Genomic DNA, 20948 nt, shown 5'->3' with positions numbered 1-20948 from the left:
TTGGTTTTTGGTTGACTTGGGCTTGCCATAGAGACTTAAAGGAGTTCACATTAGTCCAGGCCATTTATACCTCAATTGTCAAGGTAATATATGTTAACAATAGAAGGCACAGGGAACTTCTCCAGGGCCACGTTGATTTACTTACAGTTCACTGGGTCTATCTCATTGGGTCGTTTCTGCAGGGGTTTAACTTTCAGCGGCATTATGAATTCAACTCTGGCCATCTATAGCTCCAATAATACTCAATGATTCATTCATTCATCCATAAGTAGTTTCTCTTGACAGATTATCTCCTCTAAGTCTCCCTAAGGGGCCAACACAGTCATATATTCATTTTTCTCTTTAATTTAATTTTCTTTTAGTGCTGGAGATAGAAGTCAGGACCTCCCATATGTGAAGAAAGCACTCTACTCTTGATCTATATGCCAAGTTCAGAGCTTACCTATAGTATCTAGATTTCACTGCCCAAAGCACCAACCCACCACCAGGAGTAGAGGCATGAGATAAAATCTATAGTTCCTCAGCATCATCTCTGAGTGCATCTAAGGCTGGCTTGAAGGAAGGCACCAGTGGCTGAGTGGTTAAGATGTCCTAGTTAATAACTTTCTTCCTTAGCAGACACTAATTCTCTGCCCCCTCCCCCATCTCCCAAATGAACCAAATTTTTCTTTACTCTCCCATCAATTTCCCTCCAATAACACTTAGTGGAGGAACATCTGTCTTTAACTATTATGTTAAAGGAGACTGGGGAGAGGGTGTCCTTCCTTCTTTGGAAGAATGAATCCTAACACTGTCACAATAGGGGTAGACTTGAAGGGTTGGCAGCTTCTTTCTCTTGCTAGTGGGAGTGGCAGCAAACAAACTAGACTTCCTTACACTTTGCATTGTAATCTCATCTCTATTTTCCTCATTAGTAAACAGTGATGTAGAGGACCATTTATTGCCCCGGTGAGACACAGAAGGTGTTTAAAAACTCTGTCGGCATGAAGAATTGTAATGAGCTGTGAGATATGCACAACATTGCTCAACAGAAATGCCAAGCATGTTTTATGACTATGCTGGTTACATCTCAGTGCAAACAGTGTGGCTTAAAGCGTATGATGAAGCTGGATGTTTGAGAACAAGCCTGCCATCCCAGCACCTGGGAGGTAGAGATACAAGGACCATCATTCAAGGCCATTCTCAGTTATATGGCTGATCTTGATGCTGGCCGGACTACATGAGATATTGCCTCAAGGCAACAATAAGATACCAAAATGAGTGAATGAATGAATAAAATAAAACTGGAGAAGAAAAGGGGGATTAAAAAAAGTAGGGGTTGTGAGCACAGCTCACACATGTTAAGTATGTGCAAGGGTCTGGATTCAGTCTCCAGGACCAATAACAAAAAGGTTCTGAGTGTATTCTGCTTATCCCAGGATCACAAACTATAAAGTGTGTCCATCAAATTGACTCAATGAGAATAACTCTTGCTTTACACATATAATATTTGATTACTCTTAGTGGAAGTGGAAATTTGCTGAGTGCATTTGCTAGAGCTATTTATTTTTATTTTTATCAGAGCCTACACTCATCTTACCTTTGCTTCCTGGTTGGCAGAAGGGAGATGGGGTGATTGACAGAGCAGAACTTCATGAAGCTTGTGTCCAAGCCAACCTGCATCTAGACAAGATGCTCCTGGACCATCTGTTTGACTACTGTGACGTGGACCAGGATGGCTTGATCAACTACCTGGAATTTGCCAATTTCCTTAACTGGAAAGACAGAATACCTCTCAAAGAGCATGAGAAGAGGGTCGTTGTTAAAGGTATTTCATTCTTGACAGCTTGCTGAATTTTTAAGTAGATTTTTATATTTCAATAGTTTTTAGGATTTCAACTAACTTTAATATTATATATCCTGGTTAGCTTCAACAGTCAATTCAACATAGCCCAGGGACATCTGAGGGAGTCTTACCAGGAGGATTGCCCAGATGAGATTCTGTGAGAGATTGTCTTGAATGATGATTCATATAAGAGGACCCAGCCCAGTGTGGGCAGCACCATCCCTTTGATAGGCGGATCTGGGCTGTATAAGAAAGCTATATGAGGGGCTGGAGAGATGGCTCAGTGATTAAGAGTATTTACTGCTCTTGCAGAGGAGCTAGGTTCAATTCCCAGTTTTCACATTAGATGGCTCACAGCTTCACATAACTCTAGTTCCAGGGAATTCACTGCCTTCTGGCCTCCATAGGTATCTGCATAAATGTGATATGCTTAAACTTATGCAGCTCCCCACACATACACATAAATAAAAATAATAAGTCTTTTGTTTGAGTGAGAGAAAACAGTTAACCATGTTCCTCCATAGTATCTGGATCCATTTTTGCTTCAGTTCATGCAAAAACTTCCCTCATGGCGAACTGAGACCTGGGGTAGGTAAGCCAAATAAACCCTTTCCCCTTCACGTTGTTTCTGATCATGATATTTATCACAGCAACATAAAGGGAACTGGACAGAATACATACAGGTTTGCTTATGCAGAGGCTGTGTATGGAATGGAAGGAATGAATTTGATCCCATGCAGGGATATGGAAATACATGGCTGAGGGGCAGGGCAACAATGAAACTCTCCCCATTAATTATGTGTGAGATTTGTTAATGAACATGGTTGTTGGGGTGCAACTTTAAGCAGCACTCATGAGTACAGACAAGCCACTTGTCCAGGGACAGCAACTCGGGATAGATTTGACTCTTCAGCCTTGGGAGATCCCTTCTCAGCTGCTATGACTTCGAATTCAACTGCATTAAACTTGGCGAAATCTCACTTCCTTCACACGGGGATGATCTGGTAGCCAGAAAATGTGGACATGGCCCTGAATAGGCCTTCAGCCACAAGGTTCTGATTCTTCAACTTAGTACAGAGAGAAATGGTGCCGAGGTATCTGAACCAGGGCCACTGTGCCCTTGGACTTCCTAAAGGTACCCCACATCCATGTCTTGAACCTAGATTGGAGACAGCAGGATATCAGGGATGCCTATCTTCTGGAAAACTCTCCTGATGGTCCCTTAGGGCAGATCACATAAACAACAGGCTGTATGCATTCCTAGGAATGCTGCTGTTTGCAGCCATTCTACATTGGAGGCATGAAGAGGGGAACCTGACGGCTGCAGAGGAAACTTTATAAAAAAGTTTTAAAATTAGGGTATGTTAGTTATACTCAGTAATGAGCTTCATTGTGACTTTCCGTACATGATAATAATGTATTTAATGATAATTGCCTATTACCCTTTTGTTCACCCTCGTATTCCCGCTAACCTCTCCTTTCCCAACCAGAGGCTTACTTTGCAATGTCTGGTCTTGTATTATTTGATATTGGGACTATGAATTTATAAATTCAAAGTAAATTACCTAGAATCTCAAAACTCAATAGCTCCTCATAAAGGGGTTTGAAAAATCCCATCTTAGTCACATCTCTATATTTAAGAAATTAAGAATATGGGGCTGGAGAGATGGATCAGTGGTTAATAGCACAGACTGCTCTTCCAGAGGTACTGAGTTCAATTCCCAGCAACCACATGGTAGCTCACAACCATCTGTAATGGGATCTGATGCCATCTTCTGGTGTGCCATGAAGACATAAATTTTTTTCCCTTTTTAAAAAAAATTAGATATTTTCTTTATATTTCAAATCCCCTATCCTTCCACCCCGCTACTCCCCAACACATCCACTCCTGCCTCCTGGCCCTGGCAGTCTCTTATAATGGGGCATAGAACTTTCATAGGACCAAGGGCCTCTCGTCCCATTGATGACCGACTAGGCCATCCTTTGCTACATATACAGCTAGAGCCATGAGTCCCACTATGGGTTTTCTTTGATTGGTGGTTTAGTGCCAGGGAGCTCTGGGTGTACTGGTTAGTTCATATCGTTGTTCTTCCTATGGGGCTGCAGACCCCTTCAGCACCTTGGGTACTTTCTCTAGCTCCTTAATTGGGGACTCTCTGCTCCATCCAATGGATGGCTGTGAGCATCCACTTCTGTATTTGTCAGGCACTGGCAGAGCCTCTCAGGAGACAGCTATATCAGGCTCCTGTCAGCAAGCTCTTGTTGGCATCTGTAATAGTATATGGTTTTGGTGGTTGTTTATCGGATGGATCCTCAGGTGGGGCAGGAAGACAGAAATCTTAAGAAAACACAAGAAATTAAGAATATTTGATTTTTAAATTTTTATGTAGGGGCAGGAGAGATGGTTCAGTGCTTAAGAACCCTGGATGCTTTTATAGAAGAGCTGAGTTCAATTTCCAGCACTTATAGGCTTAAAACTTTCTAACTCCAGTTCTAGGGCAGCTGACATCCTTTTCTGGTATCCACAGGGATCAGGCATGCATGTGATGCATAGACATATGCAGAAATATACATACAACAACATAAAAATAAATAATTTTTTCGCATAAAAAATTAAGTGTGGTGGAACATAGTTATGTTTTCCCAACATAGTTTTCCCGACACTGAGGAAGCAAGAGGCAGGAGGATTATGAGTTTGAGGCTGTTCTGAGCTATATAGAGACCGTGTCTCAAAAATGTCCCAAACCAAGTCACACAAAACCCAAAATTCCACAAAAATAAAATGTTATAGTCTTTTGTTTGTTTGTTTTTTCAAAACAGGGTTTCTTTGTGTAGCCTTGTTATCCTAGAGCTAGCTGTGAAGGCCAGGCTGTTCTCGAACTCACAAGAGATCTGTCTGCCTCTGCTTCTTGAGTGCTGGGGTTAAAGGTATGTGCTACCACCACATAGCTAACATTATAGTCTTAACTTTGATCTTTTTGTGGTACTGGGGATTGAATCTAGAGCCTTCTACAGAGTAGGCAAGCACTCTGTCACTGAGTTAATCCCCATTCTCCTTTTTACTTTTTATTTTGAGAGAGTCTCACTAACTTGCCTCGATTTACTAAGTAACTCAGGCAGGATTTGTAATCTTCCTGATTCAGCCTGAGTTTCTGGGATTACAGTTCTGTGTTATCAGGCCTTGTGATTTTTTTTTTTTTATTGGATATTTTCTTTATTTACGTTTCAAATGTTTTCCCTTTCCTAGGTCTCCCCTTCAGAAACCTCCAATCCCATCCCCCCTCCTCCTGCCTCTATGAGGGTGCTCCCCAACACATCCACCCACTTGTCTTCCCACCTTGGCTTTCCCCTACACTGGGGCACAGAACACCCTCAGACCCAAGGGCTGCTCCTCCCAGTCATGTCCAACAAGGCCATCCTCTGCGACATACACAGCTGGAGCCATAGGTCCCTCCCCATGTACACTTTAGTTGGTGGTCCAGTCCCTGGGAATTTGAGAGGGGAGGTTTCTGGCCTGTTGACACTGTTGCTCCCCCCTTGGGGTTGCAAACCTCCTCAGCTCCTTCAGTCCCTTCTGCAACTCCTCCATCGGGGATCCCACGCTAAGTCCAATGGTTGGCTGTGAGCATCCACCTCTGTATTTGTCAGGCACTGGCAGAGCCTCTCAGGAGACAGCTACATCAGGCTCCCATCAGTAAGCACTTCCTGGCATCCACGATAGAATCCGGGTTTGGTGACTGTATATGGGATGGATCCCCAGGTGGGGCAGTCTCTGGATGGGCTTTTCTTTAGTCTCTGCTTTACACTTTGTCTTTATATTTCCTCCTGTGAGTATTTTACTCCCCCTTCTAAGAAGGACTGAAGCATCTACACTTTGGTTTTTCTTCTTGGGCTTCATATGCTCTGTGAATTGAGTCTTGGGTATTCCGAACGTTTGGACTAATATCCACTTATCAGTGAGTACATACCATGTGTGTTCTTTTGTGACTGAGTTACCTCACTCAGGATATTTTCTAGTTCCATCCATTTGTCTGTGAATTTCATGAAGCCATTGGTTTTAATAGCTGAGTAGTATTCTATTGTGTAAATGTACCACATTTTCTGTATCCATTCCTCTGTTGAGGACATCTGGGTTCTTTCCAGCTTCTAGCTATTATAAATAAGGCTGCTATGAACATAGTAGAGCATGTGTCCTTTTTACGTGTTGGAGCATCTTCTGGGTATATGCCCAGGAATGGTATTGCTGGGTCCTCAGGTAGTACTACGTCCAATTTTCTGAGGAACAGCCAAATTGATTTCCAGAGTGGTTGTACCAGCTTGCAATCCCACCAGCAGTGGAGGAGTGTTCCTCTTCCTCCACATCCTAGTCAGCATCTGCTGTCACCTGAGTTTTTGATCTTAGCCATTCTGACTGGTGTGAGGTAGAATCTCAGGGTTGTTTTGATTTGCATTATCCTGATGACTAAGGATGTTGAACAAATCTCTAGATGCTTCTCAACCTTTCCCTCAGTTTCCCCAGTTGAGAATTCTCTGTTTAGCTCTGTTCCCCATTTTTTAATAGGGTTATTTGGTTTTCTGGAATCTATCTTCTTGAGTTCTTTGTATGTATTTGATATTAGCCCTCTATCAGATGCAGCATTGGTAAAGATCTTTTCCCAATCTGTTGGTTGCTATTTTGCCCTATTGACAATGTCCTTTGCGGTACAGAAGCTTTGCAGTTTTATGAGGTTCCATTTGTCGATTGTTGATCTTAGAGCATAAGCCATTGGTGTTCTGTTCAGGAACTTTCCCCCTGTGCCCATGTCTGAGGCTTTTCCCCACTTTCTTTTCTGTTAGTTTCAGTGTATCTGGTTTTATGTGGAGGTCCTTGATCCACTTGGACTTGAACTTTGTACAGGGAGATAAGAATGGATCAATTTGCCTTCTTCTACTTGTTGACTGCCAGTTGAACCTGTATTATTTATTGAGAATGCTGTCATTTTTTTCACTGGATGGTTTTAGCTCCTTTGTCAAAGATCAAGTGACCATAGGCTTGTGGGTTCATTTCTGGATCTTCAGTTCTACTCCATTGATCACCCTGCCTGGCTCTGTACCAATACCATGCAGTTTTTATCACTATTGCTCTGTAGTACAGCTTGAGGTCAGGGATGGTGATTCCCCCAGAAGTTCTTTTATTGTTGAGAATAGTTTTTGCTATCCTGGGTTTTTTGTTATTCCAAATGAATTAGAGAATTGCTCTTTCTAACTCTATGAAAAATTGAGTTGGAATTTTGATGGGGATTGCATTGAATCTATAGACTGCTTTCGGCAAGATAGGCCTGGTGATCTTTAGATTACAGTATTTTCATATTTATATGTTATCTTCTTGCACCACTAAAACCATATAGGTATGTTTTGTTTTGTTTGTTTTGAGATAAGGTTTCCTAAATGTAGCCCTTGATGGTTTGAAACTCAGTTCTAGAACAGGCTAGCCCATGAACTTTCTAATGATATTTCTGGTTTTGGCTCCCACGTGCATGGATTAGAGGTATATATCTATTCTCCCCCACTTTTTGATTATTTATTTATGTTTTGTTACAGTCTCTCTCTACTGTTCCTGTTGGCATAGAAGTCAGCCTCCCGAGTATAGGAGGAAGTGGAGTATAGGTCTGCTCTGGCATACTTGGCTTATGAAGAGAATTAATCTTTTTTCATCAAATATTTGAAAGTATTTCTTTCATATCTTCTCTCTTCTGCCTTTTTTCCTCCTCCTTCTGCCCTGTCTGTGTCTTTTGAGGCAAAGTTTCTCATAGCCCATGTTTGTCCCAAACATTCTATGTAGCTGTGGCAACTCAGACCTCCTGACTTTTCTGCTGCTACCTCCTGAGTGCTGGAATTGCACACATATGTGACTATGCCTGTCCCCCTGACCTCCTCCCCTTGTCCCTTCTTTCTTCTTTCTTGGATAAATTTGGGATGTTTTTAAAAATTCACTTTTATTTTAAATTATGTGTATATGTGCACATCTTCATATAGGTGTATGTTCAAAGCACTCTTGGAGTTCCTAAGAGGGTGTGGGGACCTCAGGAATTGGAGTTACAGGCAGATGACTCTTCTGATGTGGTAATGGGAAGAAAGGGAAGTGAACCACATCCTTTGTAAGACTACAGACTCTTAACCCCTGAGACATCTCTACAATCTCTTGTGGTTTTTGTTTTAGTTGTCTTCAGACACACCAGAAAAGGGCATCAGATCACATTGCAGATGGTTGTGAGCCACCATGTGGTTGCTGGGAATTGAACTCAGGACCTTTGGAAGAACAGTCAGTGCTCTTAACAGTCAGTGCTCTTAACCACTGAGCCATCTCTCCAGTCAGCCCGTAGATTTTGTTATTTTTTAAAGGCAGAATTTCACTATATAGGGCAGTCTAGCTTTGATCTTGAACTAGCAGTAATCCTCCTGCCTTGGCCTCTCAAGTGTTGGGATTATAGTCAAACCCTACCACGCCCAGCTACTTTTTATTTCTTGCTTAAACATTCTTTTTAGATTTGTTTTATGTGTAAGTGTTTTGCCTGCCTGTGTGCATGTGCATCATGTACTTGCCTGGTGACCTTGAGGTCACCGTGGAACTGAAGTTACAGATGGTTGGTTATAAGGTTCCATGTAGGTTCCATGGTATTGAACCTGGATCCTCTGAACAATAAAAGTATTGTCAACTGCTGAACATCTCTCCAGCATCCTCTTTCTTGCTTCAATTATTTTAGCTTTGGCTACTTTTTAAATTTCTCTGAGCTGGCTTGTAGAGGTGAAGTGTGTCAGCATCTATTCAGAGATTTATCATTGGTAATCGGAACCATGTCCCTTGCTCTGATCTAAGACATGGACGGAGCTCTGCAAAGCTTCCCTGTCCCTTAGAGGTTCTGTTGTTGCTATACTGCAGTCAGTGCTCAGATCTACAGCATTTGACTGAGAGCAGGTTTGGCCTGGACAGCATTAGTGATACACAGCCTTTGTGATCAGCTGCCACAGGACCCAAGGGAGGGAGTTTCTTTTTGTTTCTTTGCTCAGGCTTTTTTTTTTTTTTTTAACAGATTTATTTATTTATTATATGTAAGTACACTGTAGCTGTCTTCAGACACTCCAGAAGAGGGAGTCAGATCTCGTTACGGATGGTTGTGAGCCACCATGTGGTTGCTGGGATTTGAACTTCGGACCTTCGGAAGAGCAGTCGGGTGCTCTTACCCACTGAGCCATCTCACCAGCCCCTTTGCTCAGGCTTTTAATATTATCACATCAGTTTATATTAACCATTTAGCTACCAGACGGGTAGAAGAGGTCCAAGGCCACATGGTTCTGCCCAACCTGTGTTCAAAATAACTATCAGTGAACCATTTTTATTGTTTAATGTAGTTTTCAGAACTAGTGTGGTGCCGTGTGCCTGTGACCTTAGCACTTGGGAGGCAGAAGTAGGAAGATAGCTGTAAGTTTGAGACCGGTCTGATAGGATGGTGATTCCTGGCCAGTCAGGGATTCGTGGGAAACCTGTCACAACAAACACAAAAGCAAATCAAAGCCTAGCCGGGTGAAATACACTTACATCCCTACTATTTGGGATGTAAGATACATAGTGAGTTTAAGGCTAGCCTGGGCTAACTGAGACCCTAGCTTCAAACAAACAAAACCAAACAAAAATTTAGCCTTCAATTTTCTCTGGAGTGAGCAGATTCTTTTGTGGTTTGTACAAGTCTATCTTCAGTTTTGCCTAATTTCTTTATGTGGTTCGGATTTCCTAAACCTCCTTCACTCTGAAATTTAGCTTCTTTCCAGGTATTTTAAAAGCAATATAGGTCATTTTCTGAATATCATTCCTCAAAAGCTTTCTGTTTCTAATGTCTCGGGAACAGGTTTGTTTTCCCTTGCTTTTCTAAATGATTGCTTTTTTTCCCCCTCCTAAATGTACAGTTTTATCATCTAAGGTTAGGAGGCCCTAGAGACTGAGTTTGGAGGTTACAGGTTGTATGGTAAATAACAATGTTGCTTTGGCTTCCATTTTTAACACCTGGTTGCTGGGATTAACTTTGAGAAAACTTACTGACATTTTAAAATTTCCCCTCTAGAATGTCTCTCCTCTAAAAGTAATGATGCTGCTATTTCTACTTTTATTCATTGGTGTCTTAGTCAGGGTCTCTATTCCTGCACAAACATCATGACCAAGAAGCAAGTTGGGGAGGAAAGGGTTTATTCGGCTTACACTTCCATACCTCTGTTCATCACCAAAGGAAGTCAGGACTGGAACTCAAGCAGGTCAGAAAGCAGGAGCTGATGCAAAAGCCATGGAGGGATGTTCATTACTGGCTTGCTCAGTCTCTTATAGAACTCAAGACAAACCAGCCCAGAGATGGCACCACCCACAAGGGACCTTTCCCCCTTGATCACTAATTGAGAAAATGCCTTACAGTTGGATCTCATGGAGGCACTTCCCCAACTGAAGCTCTTTCTCTGTGATAACTCCAGCTCGTGTCAAGTTTACACAAAACCAGCCAGTACACTTGGATTGGCCTGTCATTCTGTAAGGCTAAAACTACCCCCCCTCTCCCATTTTGCCTTTCTTGGTGAGTGGACCCTTTCTGTACGGGACACCTTCCTCTTCAGTCATGGAGAATGCTATGGATCATTTTCTCACTTGCCAATATCTCACCAAACACAGTTGTTTCCACCCTCTCAGAAATAGAGGGGCAACATTTTTTTCTTTTCTTTCCCTTTTTGATGTTTTTCATTATAATTTTGTTGTCTTTATGTGTGCGCATGTGTATATGGTTCAGTGGACAACTCTGGGTAGTTGCCTCTCATTTTCTCATGTGGGTCCTAGGGATAGAACTGTGGTCAGGCCTGGAGACAAGCACCTTTACCTGATGGCTCACACATCTCTCTGACCTTTTTATTTTTTAAATTTAAATTAATTTAATTTAAGACATATTCTCACTTTGTAGCCCAGGCTGGCCCCCAAACATGTGACAACCCTCTTGACTCTGATCCTCAAGTGCTAGGAATATAAATATGAGCCACATTTCTTGGTACAACACATGGTAATAGAAAGTAGAGGATTGTTTTCAAACCAAGCAGTTCCTTTATTTTTTATATTATCATCATCATTATTATTATTTGCATTGCAATTCCTTTTTTCATCTCCTGAGTTCATGTACTCTTACATCTGGTCTCTTGTTTTGTTTTTTGAGTCAGAGATGCATTTTGTGGTCCATGCTGGATCCTCCTGCCAGGGCTCCTCAGTATGCTCCATAAGGCCCAATTTATTCACTTATTCCTGGTATTTGATCCTTCCTTCTTTCCTCTCTTCCCTCCCTCCCTCCCTCCCTCCCTCCCTCCCTCCCTCCCTCCCTCCCTCCCTCCCTCCCTCCCTCCCTCCCTCTCTTCTTCCCTCTCTTCTCTCATCCTTCGTTCCTTCTCTCTCCCCTCCCTTTCTCCTCTCCTTTCCTTCCCCTCCCCTCTTTCCCTTCCTCCTTTCTCCCCCTTTTCTTTGAGACAAGGCCTGCCTTTGCTGTCCAGACTTAACCCTAGACTCACAGTACTCCTGCTTTAGTCTCACAGGCCTTTGCCACCTGGAACAATGCTTTCAATGGAGTTCTTTGGGGGCAGGCAGTGGGAGGGTGGTGGGAGATAGTTGAGCAGCCAAGGTTGCCACTGCACATCATGGTCCTCCTGCTTCCTCTTCCTCTGCCATCAGTAGAGTTCTTGAGGATTTTATTATCTAGATTTTAGGGCACATATTTAAGGTGGTGGCTGGTTGGTTCATAGAGGCTCTGATTTTTTGGGTGTGTGTGTGTTTCCCTCCCTCCCTCCTTCTCCCTCCTTTCTTTTTCTTGTTTTATAGTTTTGTTTTTGAGTCAAGGTTTGTTGTTATTTATTCCAGTCTGTTTTAGAATTTGCCCTCCTCTTCCCCATCCCTGTCCCCGCCCCCCCCCCCCAGCCGCCTAGTGCTGGGATTATAGGTCTGTACCACCATGCCCTCATTTTTGTATGCCACATTTTGACTCACGGCTGGATTTCACAGAGGAAAGTACAGTTAAGACCACCTTTCAGTTTTATGGCCAACGACTTTTCAAACCGTGCAGTTTTCTGCCTTTAAAGGTGTCTGTCTGTCTGCCTGTCTTCTTGTCTCTCTTTTACCGGGCTGTCTGGGTAGAGGCTCTGTACCTTTCAAGGCAAGGCAGCCCCCCATATTGTAGATCCGTGGGGTACAGTTCCTTGGAGCTCTCATTTACAACCCCTGCGTGCATTACCCAGCATTCTTCTCTGGCTGTGAAAACATCACAGCGCCCTCAAGTGGTGTCTGTGGAATAGCTAGCGCGTTGAAGGGAAGTCTGAAGTGACTGACTCACAAAGTCACTCTGCTATTTCAATTCTACCTCACATTTGTCTCACCCTTTGGCAGTGGGCTTGGTCTCAGGTGCTAACTGCACCACATGCTTCCGCTGAGCCACCCACAGCCCTGGGCTTTTCTGTGCTCACTAATTTGTAGGAAGTTACTAAGAGAAGCAGAGAGGTGGGGTGGAGGCGGGGCAGCTCACAGTATGTTCTTATCTCTTCTCTGGATGGGCCATACTCTGCCTTCCTAATCCGAGTAAATGTGGGATTATCTTTTTAACTTTTTCATACTGCAGTTGGAAAGATAGTTTGGTGGTGTTGCTCACGAAGAGGACCCAGGATTCCCAGCATCCACATGGTGGCTCACAATCATCTGGAACTTCAGTTCTGGGGGATCTGATGCCTCTTTTGTTTTCTGACAGCACCAGCCACACATCTGATGTCCAGACACATACATAGACACAAAACCAAACCAAACAAACCAACTAAACAAACAAAAACCAGTGACAACCTCCTCCGCAAAACTACAAAGCTCCCCAAACCCCAAAACCCATAAAAACAAATCTAAAAAATAGTTTCTTTTAACACTTACTCTGTGTGTGTGTGCTCACAATGTGTGTCACAGTACGTCCGTGGAGATCAGAGGACAACATACAGCAGCCAAGTCTCTCTCTCCAGCATGTCATTAGGCTTGGTGGCAAGTACCTTTACTGAGCCATCTCCCCAGCTCATGTGTGGAATTTTGATTCCAACTGTGTCTTTCATCTTCACCTAGGGCTCAGTCTTAGGGAAATCGGTGTAGTTCAAGCTAACTGGAGGTTAAGCTTGAGTTAAAGAGAGAACAGAGGAGTCAGTTGAGCGGTGGAGCACGTATCTAGCTTTCATGAGGTTCTGGGTTCTACTGTGGCATTGAAAGAAAAAAAAAGAGAGAGTTCTCTAGTTTTGGTTCTCAGACTGGAAAGATTTCTGTGGTAGAAAGTAAATGGAGCAGCAGAAAGAGATGTGAGGCCATATTGGGGTCACATCTGACATTGGCCTGAGCTTGCTGTTCCACAGTGGAGTATTGGCTCTGGGAACGTGCTTCGTGAGTGCTCATTTCCACCGATAGGAAGACGCTACAAAGGAAATCCATCCTTAAAAACCATTGCATTTATTATTACCATTATCACTATTATTGCTGTTATTAGAGTGTGTGTGCGTGTATGGGGTTGAACATGTCATGGCGTGCATGTGAAGGTCAGAGGATAATTTGAGGGAGTCAGTTTATTCTACCATGTGGCTCCCAGGGCTCTAATGTAGGTTGTCAGGCTTGGTGGCAAGTGGCCAGTGCCTTTACCTACTGAAGCAAATAATCCAGCTTGTTACAGAGCACCAGGCACCAAGAACTGACATCTTCCTGTGCTTTCTTGTCTCCTCCTTTGGGTTTTTCTTAAAGGTAAAAAACCAGACTGTGAAAACGTTACTGATACTAGCATGGGAGAAGCTGAACCAAGTCTCCTGATAAATCCTGAAGACATTGTCCCCAAAGAACCAGGAAGTTCAGAAGAGACTCTCCGGACAATCCAGAGACCAGGTGACAAAGTTTCTCACCAGTATAAGACAACGTCTTCTGAGATCAACGCTGTGGTTGGAGCTGTCCCCTCCATGTGTAAGCATGCCTCATCCCTTGTCCAGTTAATCGATTTGCACATCTGGAAGGGCAGTGTTCCTAGTGTGCTCTTGCAGCGTCCCTAGTTGCTCTCTGCATCTGACTCTAGAGTTTCTCAAGGCCTTATGTTTAACTGTGTATTGTAAGCACCCCGAGGTCTCACGGGTAAGTTTGACCGACCTCTTGACGATGGCCCAAGTTCAAAAGCAATTCTATATTAATAAAACTGAGACAGTCATGGATGAGAATGTTGAATGCTTTCCTAAGCTCAACTTGGATGTCTGTGTTCAAGTATTATTCTCTGGCCTTCAGCCCACCATTTCCTTGGAACCAAGGTGAATACTGCTGTGTTTGGCTACACTCTTCTTTTTATGCAGTGTTTGGATTTTATGCAAGCACATTGTTAGGCTAGCTACATTTCAAGGGGTCTGTGGCCAAGTGTGGCTCATGGCTGCTGTTCTACAGCTGGGTTTCAGGATGTCTTTGTCTCCCTCATTGATGACCTAGGTCACCCCATATTCGGTGTTCCAACCATTCGATCTGACATCTCTGCTCCCCGGATTCGTCGAGTCAGTGACATGAATAACTACGGTGACGAAGGCAATGCTTACTCTCTGCTGCACCCCTCCATCTTCTCCCAGAAAGGTGTATTTGAGAGAGACTTCTTCAAGACAAGGTCAAAGGAAGAGGTACAGAGATCACCTCCAACCTTGGACTTGGCAATGATCACTATTATTTTTGTGACCACGGTTGTTGCTGTTGTCTTTTAATTTTGTTTTTTCGAGATGGCATCCACTGCTTACCCCGCTCTGGCCTGGTACTCACTGTGCAGCCCAGCCCACACTGGCCTACAGGGCTTGGTGGCTTTTCTGTCTCGGCTTCCCAAAGCATTGGGATTGCAGACATGAACAGACATACTTGACTAGTGTCGTATTGACTTGTTTTATTTTGAGACTGAGCTTTGCTAGGTAGCCCGGGCTGAATTTGAAGTCACGATCCTCTTGATTCCTCCTACTGAGTTCAGAGATTACATATTGCTTCTAATCTGATGCACAACATTTATCATCATCATCATTTTTATCATCATCTTGTGTAGTCCAGGCCAGCCTCTGAATCAGCTGCATGGCTGAGGCTGGTTTTGAACTTCTGATCCTCTCACCTCCACCTCCTGAGTGTAGGTATGTGCCTGGCACTTGTGGTGCTGGAGATCAAATCCAGGGTTTGTGCATGATAGGCAAGAGCTTTTTGAGGTAAGCCCCAGCCCTAGCCCCAGCCCCAGGCCATGACTATCAGTTTTGACTTTTCAGAATATAGGATTCTTATCTTTTTAAATTTTTAGATTTATTTAATTATTTTATGTATGTGAGTACATGATAGCTGTCTTCAGACACACCAGAAGAGGGCATCAGATCCCATTACATATGGTTGTGAGCCACCATGTGGTTACTGGGAATTAAACTCAGGACCTCTGGAAGAGCAGTCAGTGCTCTTAACCACTGAGCCATCTCTCTAGCCCGAATATAGGATTCTTGATGAATGATACTTAGTTTGGTTGTAATGTGCTTCAAAGTTTTTTTTCTTTTTCTTCCCTCAGTATATTATATAATTCTTTCCCCCTTCAAACAGGGTCTCACTATGTAGGCCAAGTAGGCCTTCAACTCAAGAGCATCTTTCTGCCTCTGCCTCCCAAGTGATGACAAGCACAGATGACGATGTCCACCTGCTTTTCTTCACTTACATTTACTGAATTTTTATTTTGGGAGTTACATTTTAAAAAATATAATTTATTTATGTGTGTGTGCACATGTGCCTATGTATTTCATGTATGCCTGAGTATGTGTGGATGTCAGAGGACACCTTGAGGGAGTTGGTTCTCTCCTTCTATTATGTGGGATTAGAGAATCAAATTAAGGTCTTGGCAGCCAGCACCTTCGTACCTTTGTTTGTATTTAAAAATAAAAATAAATAAGAATGAGAAAAGGTCTCACTCTACAGTACAGGCTTATCTCAAACTCACTATGTAGCCCAGGCTGGCTTTGAACTTCAACATTCCTGCTTTAGCCTCCCAAGTGCTGGAGCTACAGGAATGCACTCCCACAATGCCTGAAAAGTACTACAACTTTGATATCTACTAATTTCATATGTATGGGCACATATGCATATGTGAACACATGTACTTTTGTGGAGGACCAGTGACTGCCATATTAAATGTTAAAAAGCTTTTTAAAATATATATTTTATTTTATGTACTTAATTTTTAAAATACAAAATTAAAAACATAAATCTTGTTCTGGACTTAAATTCATTGTTTCTAGATTTCAGATATATTAACTAACATTGGAGTCAAGCTTTCTAAGGAAGAATTCGAAAATGTGTGGAATCTTGCTTCAAAAAAACACCAGCGAGGAGAAGTTTGTGTTGAAACTATCAGGAACGTTCTAGATGAGCTACTGCATGCAGACCTCGTCAAGTGTAAAACGGCCATGTGATTGATATTTTTGGGAACTTACACATTTAAGCAAAGCAGATTAAATCTATATTCATCTAAAATGTCCTGGTTTTGCTGTGTGTTGGAACTTGGTCGTTACTTTGGTTTAACTCCTATGCCTGTGGATATGACTTCATCTTCTTGTGAATTCGAAAGCCTTGAAGAAATTGAAGAGTGATGTAGGAGCCTCCTGCTTCGCAGTGGTCAGAGCTTAGAATGATGATGAAAGTTAGTAATGTTTGGCAGGCCTGAGGACACCACCCATATTAGCACCTCTGAGATTTGGTTGTTTTGTGATCCCAAGTTCATACTATTTTGCCTCTAATGCTTTGTTACTGTATTTCAGCTCTGATATGAAAAGATGGTTTCTTAGGGTGCCTTTGGTCTCCAGGACTCCTAAGAGAAGCAGGTTATTGAAAAAGCAGGATGTAGGAAGTAGTCTTAAGACCCAACAATTGCATAATGGCCACTAGCTTACTATTTTCTTACCATTTTTCCACCTCTCTCTGCTTCCTGACTATAGATGCAATCTGAATGATTGCTGTTAATTCAAGACCACCCTGGGCTACATAAGTAACTTCCTGGCTAAGCCTAGGCTACCAAGTGAAACCCTGTTTCAAAAACAAAAACAGAAAAAATATTTTGGAGAAATTTAAGAACTACAGAAAACCCACAGAAGTGTAGTAGCCAAACAGTACACAGTGGTGTGCTAGAGTCTGCCCCTCACAGGCCACAGAGGTCAGGCGTGAGCCTCTCTCTCCAGTACTAGATTAATTGGTAGCTTGTTATGAGATGTGGTGAGATCATTCTATCAAGTAAAACACCAGAATCTACCACCTTCAGTCCTGCCCCAGGAGTTAAGAATTTATCAGGTCACACAACTGCGTATATGTGTATTGCTCATCTGTCCAACCACCTGGCCACACGTGTCAGAGGAAGTTGTCTATATTGTGCTTCATCGCTCAATACAAAGAAAACAGGCCAATGGTACTGGTCTCTCCTCCCTCCCTCCCTCCCTCCCTCCCTCCCTCCCTCCCTCCCTCCCTCCCCCCCTCCCTCAACTCACAGTTCTCACTGTGAAAGTTCCATAATTGGGAAGATTCTGGTGTACAAGTCAGAGTTCTCTAGAGCAACAACTTTTATAATCTATCCATATATACAGAAAGAGGACTTACTGGAATGACTGACAGGCTGCAGTCCAACTAATCCAACAGTGACTGGCTAGGCACAGAAAGTCCAAGAATCTAGTAGTTGCTCAGTCTACAAGGCAGGATGTCTCAGCTAGTTTTCAGTGTTCATGCTATCTATTTCAGTGTACGCTTGAAACCCTGAAGAATTAGGCTGCATTGTCAGGAGAGGAAAGGACTTGCTAGAAATGCAAGGGAGAGCAGGCAAAGAGCAAAGGTTTCCTTCTTCCATTTTCTTACATAGACTTTCAACCGAAGGTGTGGCCTAGGTTAAAGGTGTGTCTTCCTGCCTCAAGATCTGGATAAAGGACATGTGTAATCCTACCTCAAAGGTCTGCATTAGAAGTGCATCTATTTATTTCAAATTGCCTTTCAGATTGTAATATAATTACATTATTTCTCCCTTTCCTTTCTCCCCTACTGTCTTTCCAATTTATGACCTCTTTCCCATTAGGTATTGTTACATATGTATATTTTTAAATATAACCTGTTCAGTCTGTATAATGTATGTTTTCAAGGGTGATTAACTAGTATTGGATAAACAATTGGTGTGCTCTTCCCTGGGGAGGACTTTCCTTCTGCTGTGAGCATCTTAGTGGCCCATAGATTTTTGTGTGAGATTCAAGACTTGTAGTCTTCCTTAGCATGTGTGTTGCTGTCCTGGTTCAGCTCATAATGAGCATAGGACCTTAATACTGGAAAAACTATCAGGTTGTTGAGAAAGTAATGCTAAAAAATTGAACTGAAAGCCCGTGGCTGCAAGTAGATCTTCCCATCATAAGGAGAGCAGAAGCTGGACAGAGAGGAAGCAGAATTTACATATTCTGAGGACCTCAAAATTGTCGTCTGGATGACAATGCCATCGTAAATACCCTATCTAACTTTGATTAACTAGTTCTACCTCTGTATATTTTAACTATACAAAACAATTTGTTATCTTTTGTTAATTTTGTTATTTAACAACTATTTAGCAATTTTTCTTTTTTTAAAGATTTATTTATTTATTATATGTAAGTACACTGTAGTTGTCTTCAGACACCCCAGAGAAGGACATCAGATCCCATTACAGATGGTTGTGAGCCACCATGTGGATGCTGGGATTTGAACTCAGGACCTCTGGGAGAGCAGTCAGTGCTCTTAACCGCTGAGCCATCTCTCCAGCCCTATTTACAATTTTCATTCACTTTATTTTGAATTATAATTTGTCACAGGTGATAAAAATGTACTAGCATATTTATCTATTATACTATGGTTGAAAACCATAAAAACAAAATCTTCTGGCTGAAGAGACAGTTCATCCAACATTGTGTGAGTTTGTAAACCTAGTGCCAGAGAGTGGGGGACAGGCAGAACCCTGGGGCTTATTGCCAACTTAATCAGTAAGCTTTGGGTCCCAGAAATGACTGCCTCAAAAATAGGATAGACAGAACTTGGGGAACAGTAGCTGAGTTGACTGCTGGCTTCTGCATGCATTTACATGTATGTGAGTACTTTCCCTTCTTGCCATCTCTCTCCCTCTCTCTCTCTCTCTCTCTCTCTCTCTCTCTCTCTCTCTCTCTTTCTCTCTCTCTCTCTCCACATCCTTCCCTTTCTCCCTCCCTTCTTCCCTCTTGTGTCCCCATCAAAGCAAGGTATTATTCTGTAGTCTAGGCTGGCTTGGAACTCATGTACCCCAGGTTGGCCTTGACCTAAGAGGAATTCTCCTTCCTTAGCCTCTGGGGTGCTGAGATTGCAGGCATGAACTACCATATTCAATTTTCTTCATCCTTTTCATTCAAAAGTTATCAGGGCTGGCATGATACCTCAGTGGGTAAAGGTACTTGACATGCAAGGTTGGAGACTTGAGCTTAATTTCTGGAACATATGTAAAGTTGAAAGGGGAGAACTCACCCCACAAGCTTGTACTCTGACCTCCATATGTGGGCCATGGCATGTGAGGCATTCTGCTACGCACACACACAACAATACATTTTAAATGTTATTTATTTGTGAAAGTGGTTGCTCATACCTGTGATCTCAGCATTAAGAGATTGAAGCGGGTGGGCTGGAGAGATGGCTCAGCTCAGTGGTTAAGAACATTGACTGTTCTTCCAGGAGTCCTGAGTTCAGTTCCCAGCAATCACATGGTGGCTCACTACCATCTGTAATGGGATTTGATGCCCTCTTATATGCAGGTGTTTATGCAGATAAAGTACTCAAACACATATAATAAATAAATCTTAGAGAGAAGGAGAGAGAGAGAGAGAGAGAGAGAGAGAGAGAGAGAGAGAGAGAGAGAGAGAGAGAGAGAGAGAGGAGAGAGAGAGGAAGGACTGAAACATAAAGACTGAGTCCAAGGCAAACCTGGGCTGAATAGAGACCCTGTCTCAACTAAACAGTTTAAAGTGAGGCAAACTCTTCCAAACCCCTCCCTCCTCCCTTCCCTCATTTTCTTTCTCCTTTCTTTTTCCCTTTCTTCCTCCTTCACCTTCTTCTTCTTTCCTCCTTTCTTTTCCTTTTCTTTATGGAGAACTGATTTTATATAGTCCAGGCTGACCTTGAACTTGTTAGGTAATGAGGATGGCCTTGAACTCCTAGCTCTCCTGTTTCAGTCTTTTGGAATTGCACACCCCCTCCTTTCTTGACTGTCTGTTATGTAGCTTGGGCTGGCTTCCTTGCCAAACTCCCATGATGAGTCTGACTAAATCTGGACAACCTATAATGGGCTGGTGATATTGCCTGACATAGGATATACCTAGTGTTTTAACTAGAATTTATAGTTAGGCGGTACCTGGTACTACAGACCAAAGACTTGCTTCAGACTGTAATTTGCTGTTGGTTTGTTTTTTAAATGTAAACTGCAGTTGACCTTAGTTTCCATGGCTGGATTTGGAACTAGCCCCCCCCCCCCCCCCCCCCCCGTAAGGAGGAGAGACTTTTTTTTTTTTTTTTTTTTGGTTTATTCGAGACAGGGTTTCTCTGTATCTCTCTGGCTATCCTGGAACTCACTCTGTAGACCAGGCTGGTCTTGAACTCAGAAATCCACCTGCCTCTGCCTCCCAAGTGCTGGGATTCAAGGCATGTACCACCACTGTCTGGTGGGGCCGGTTGGGGGGGGGGGAGACACTTTTTAAGGTAGGTAACAATCACTATTCCTGTGGGGTTTACAGCTATGTGAGGAACTGCCTCACTCCCCGTACACATAGTAATAAATAGAATTTACAGAAACTAGAGCAAGAGGATAATCATAACTGTTTTACAATTTTGGGGAGCAGGCAAGGAGTCAGAGTTACTAAACCTTGAGTTTTAGAAATTTAGAATGGGTGCCTAGCACAAATGGAGTTTCCCTCAGCCATCACATTGGCAGTGCCTAGAAGCTCCTTCTGTTTGTCAAAGACCTGTTTGTTGTTAGTGCCTGGCAGATTTCTGGCCAGAAAATCTCCACGCCTCCCTACATTG

At 42.8% G+C, this 20948-nt stretch overlaps 1 protein-coding gene and 1 pseudogene across 7 annotated transcripts in view; one reads left to right on the top strand and one right to left on the bottom strand.

The window, feature by feature from the left end:
- Efhb (EF hand domain family, member B) overlaps nucleotides 1–17226 on the top strand; it is a 65291-nt gene extending 48065 nt beyond the window's left edge. For 2 of the 7 annotated variants that reach the window (XM_011246352.2, XM_017317378.2), the window contains exons 7-10: nucleotides 1600–1807; nucleotides 13623–13835; nucleotides 14343–14524; nucleotides 16151–17226. In XM_011246352.2, coding sequence (XP_011244654.1) covers nucleotides 1600–1807; nucleotides 13623–13835; nucleotides 14343–14524; nucleotides 16151–16324 — 777 coding nt within the window. In that variant the 3' untranslated portion in view covers nucleotides 16325–17226. Of the gene's footprint in view, nucleotides 1–1561; nucleotides 1808–13622; nucleotides 13836–14342; nucleotides 16089–16150 lie in introns of those variants that run through there. The other 5 variants (XM_011246351.2, XM_017317379.1, XM_006523983.3 and 2 more) reach the window with 5 other exon arrangements.
- On the bottom strand, nucleotides 3030–3123 carry Gm51426 (annotated as a pseudogene).
- Nucleotides 17227–20948: the final 3722 nt, after the last annotated feature.

The sequence above is a fragment of the Mus musculus genome, chromosome 17 (genome assembly GCF_000001635.26).
Source record: "Mus musculus strain C57BL/6J chromosome 17, GRCm38.p6 C57BL/6J".
NCBI lineage: Eukaryota > Metazoa > Chordata > Mammalia > Rodentia > Muridae > Mus > Mus musculus.
This window is presented reverse-complemented; position numbering and strand designations above follow the sequence as displayed.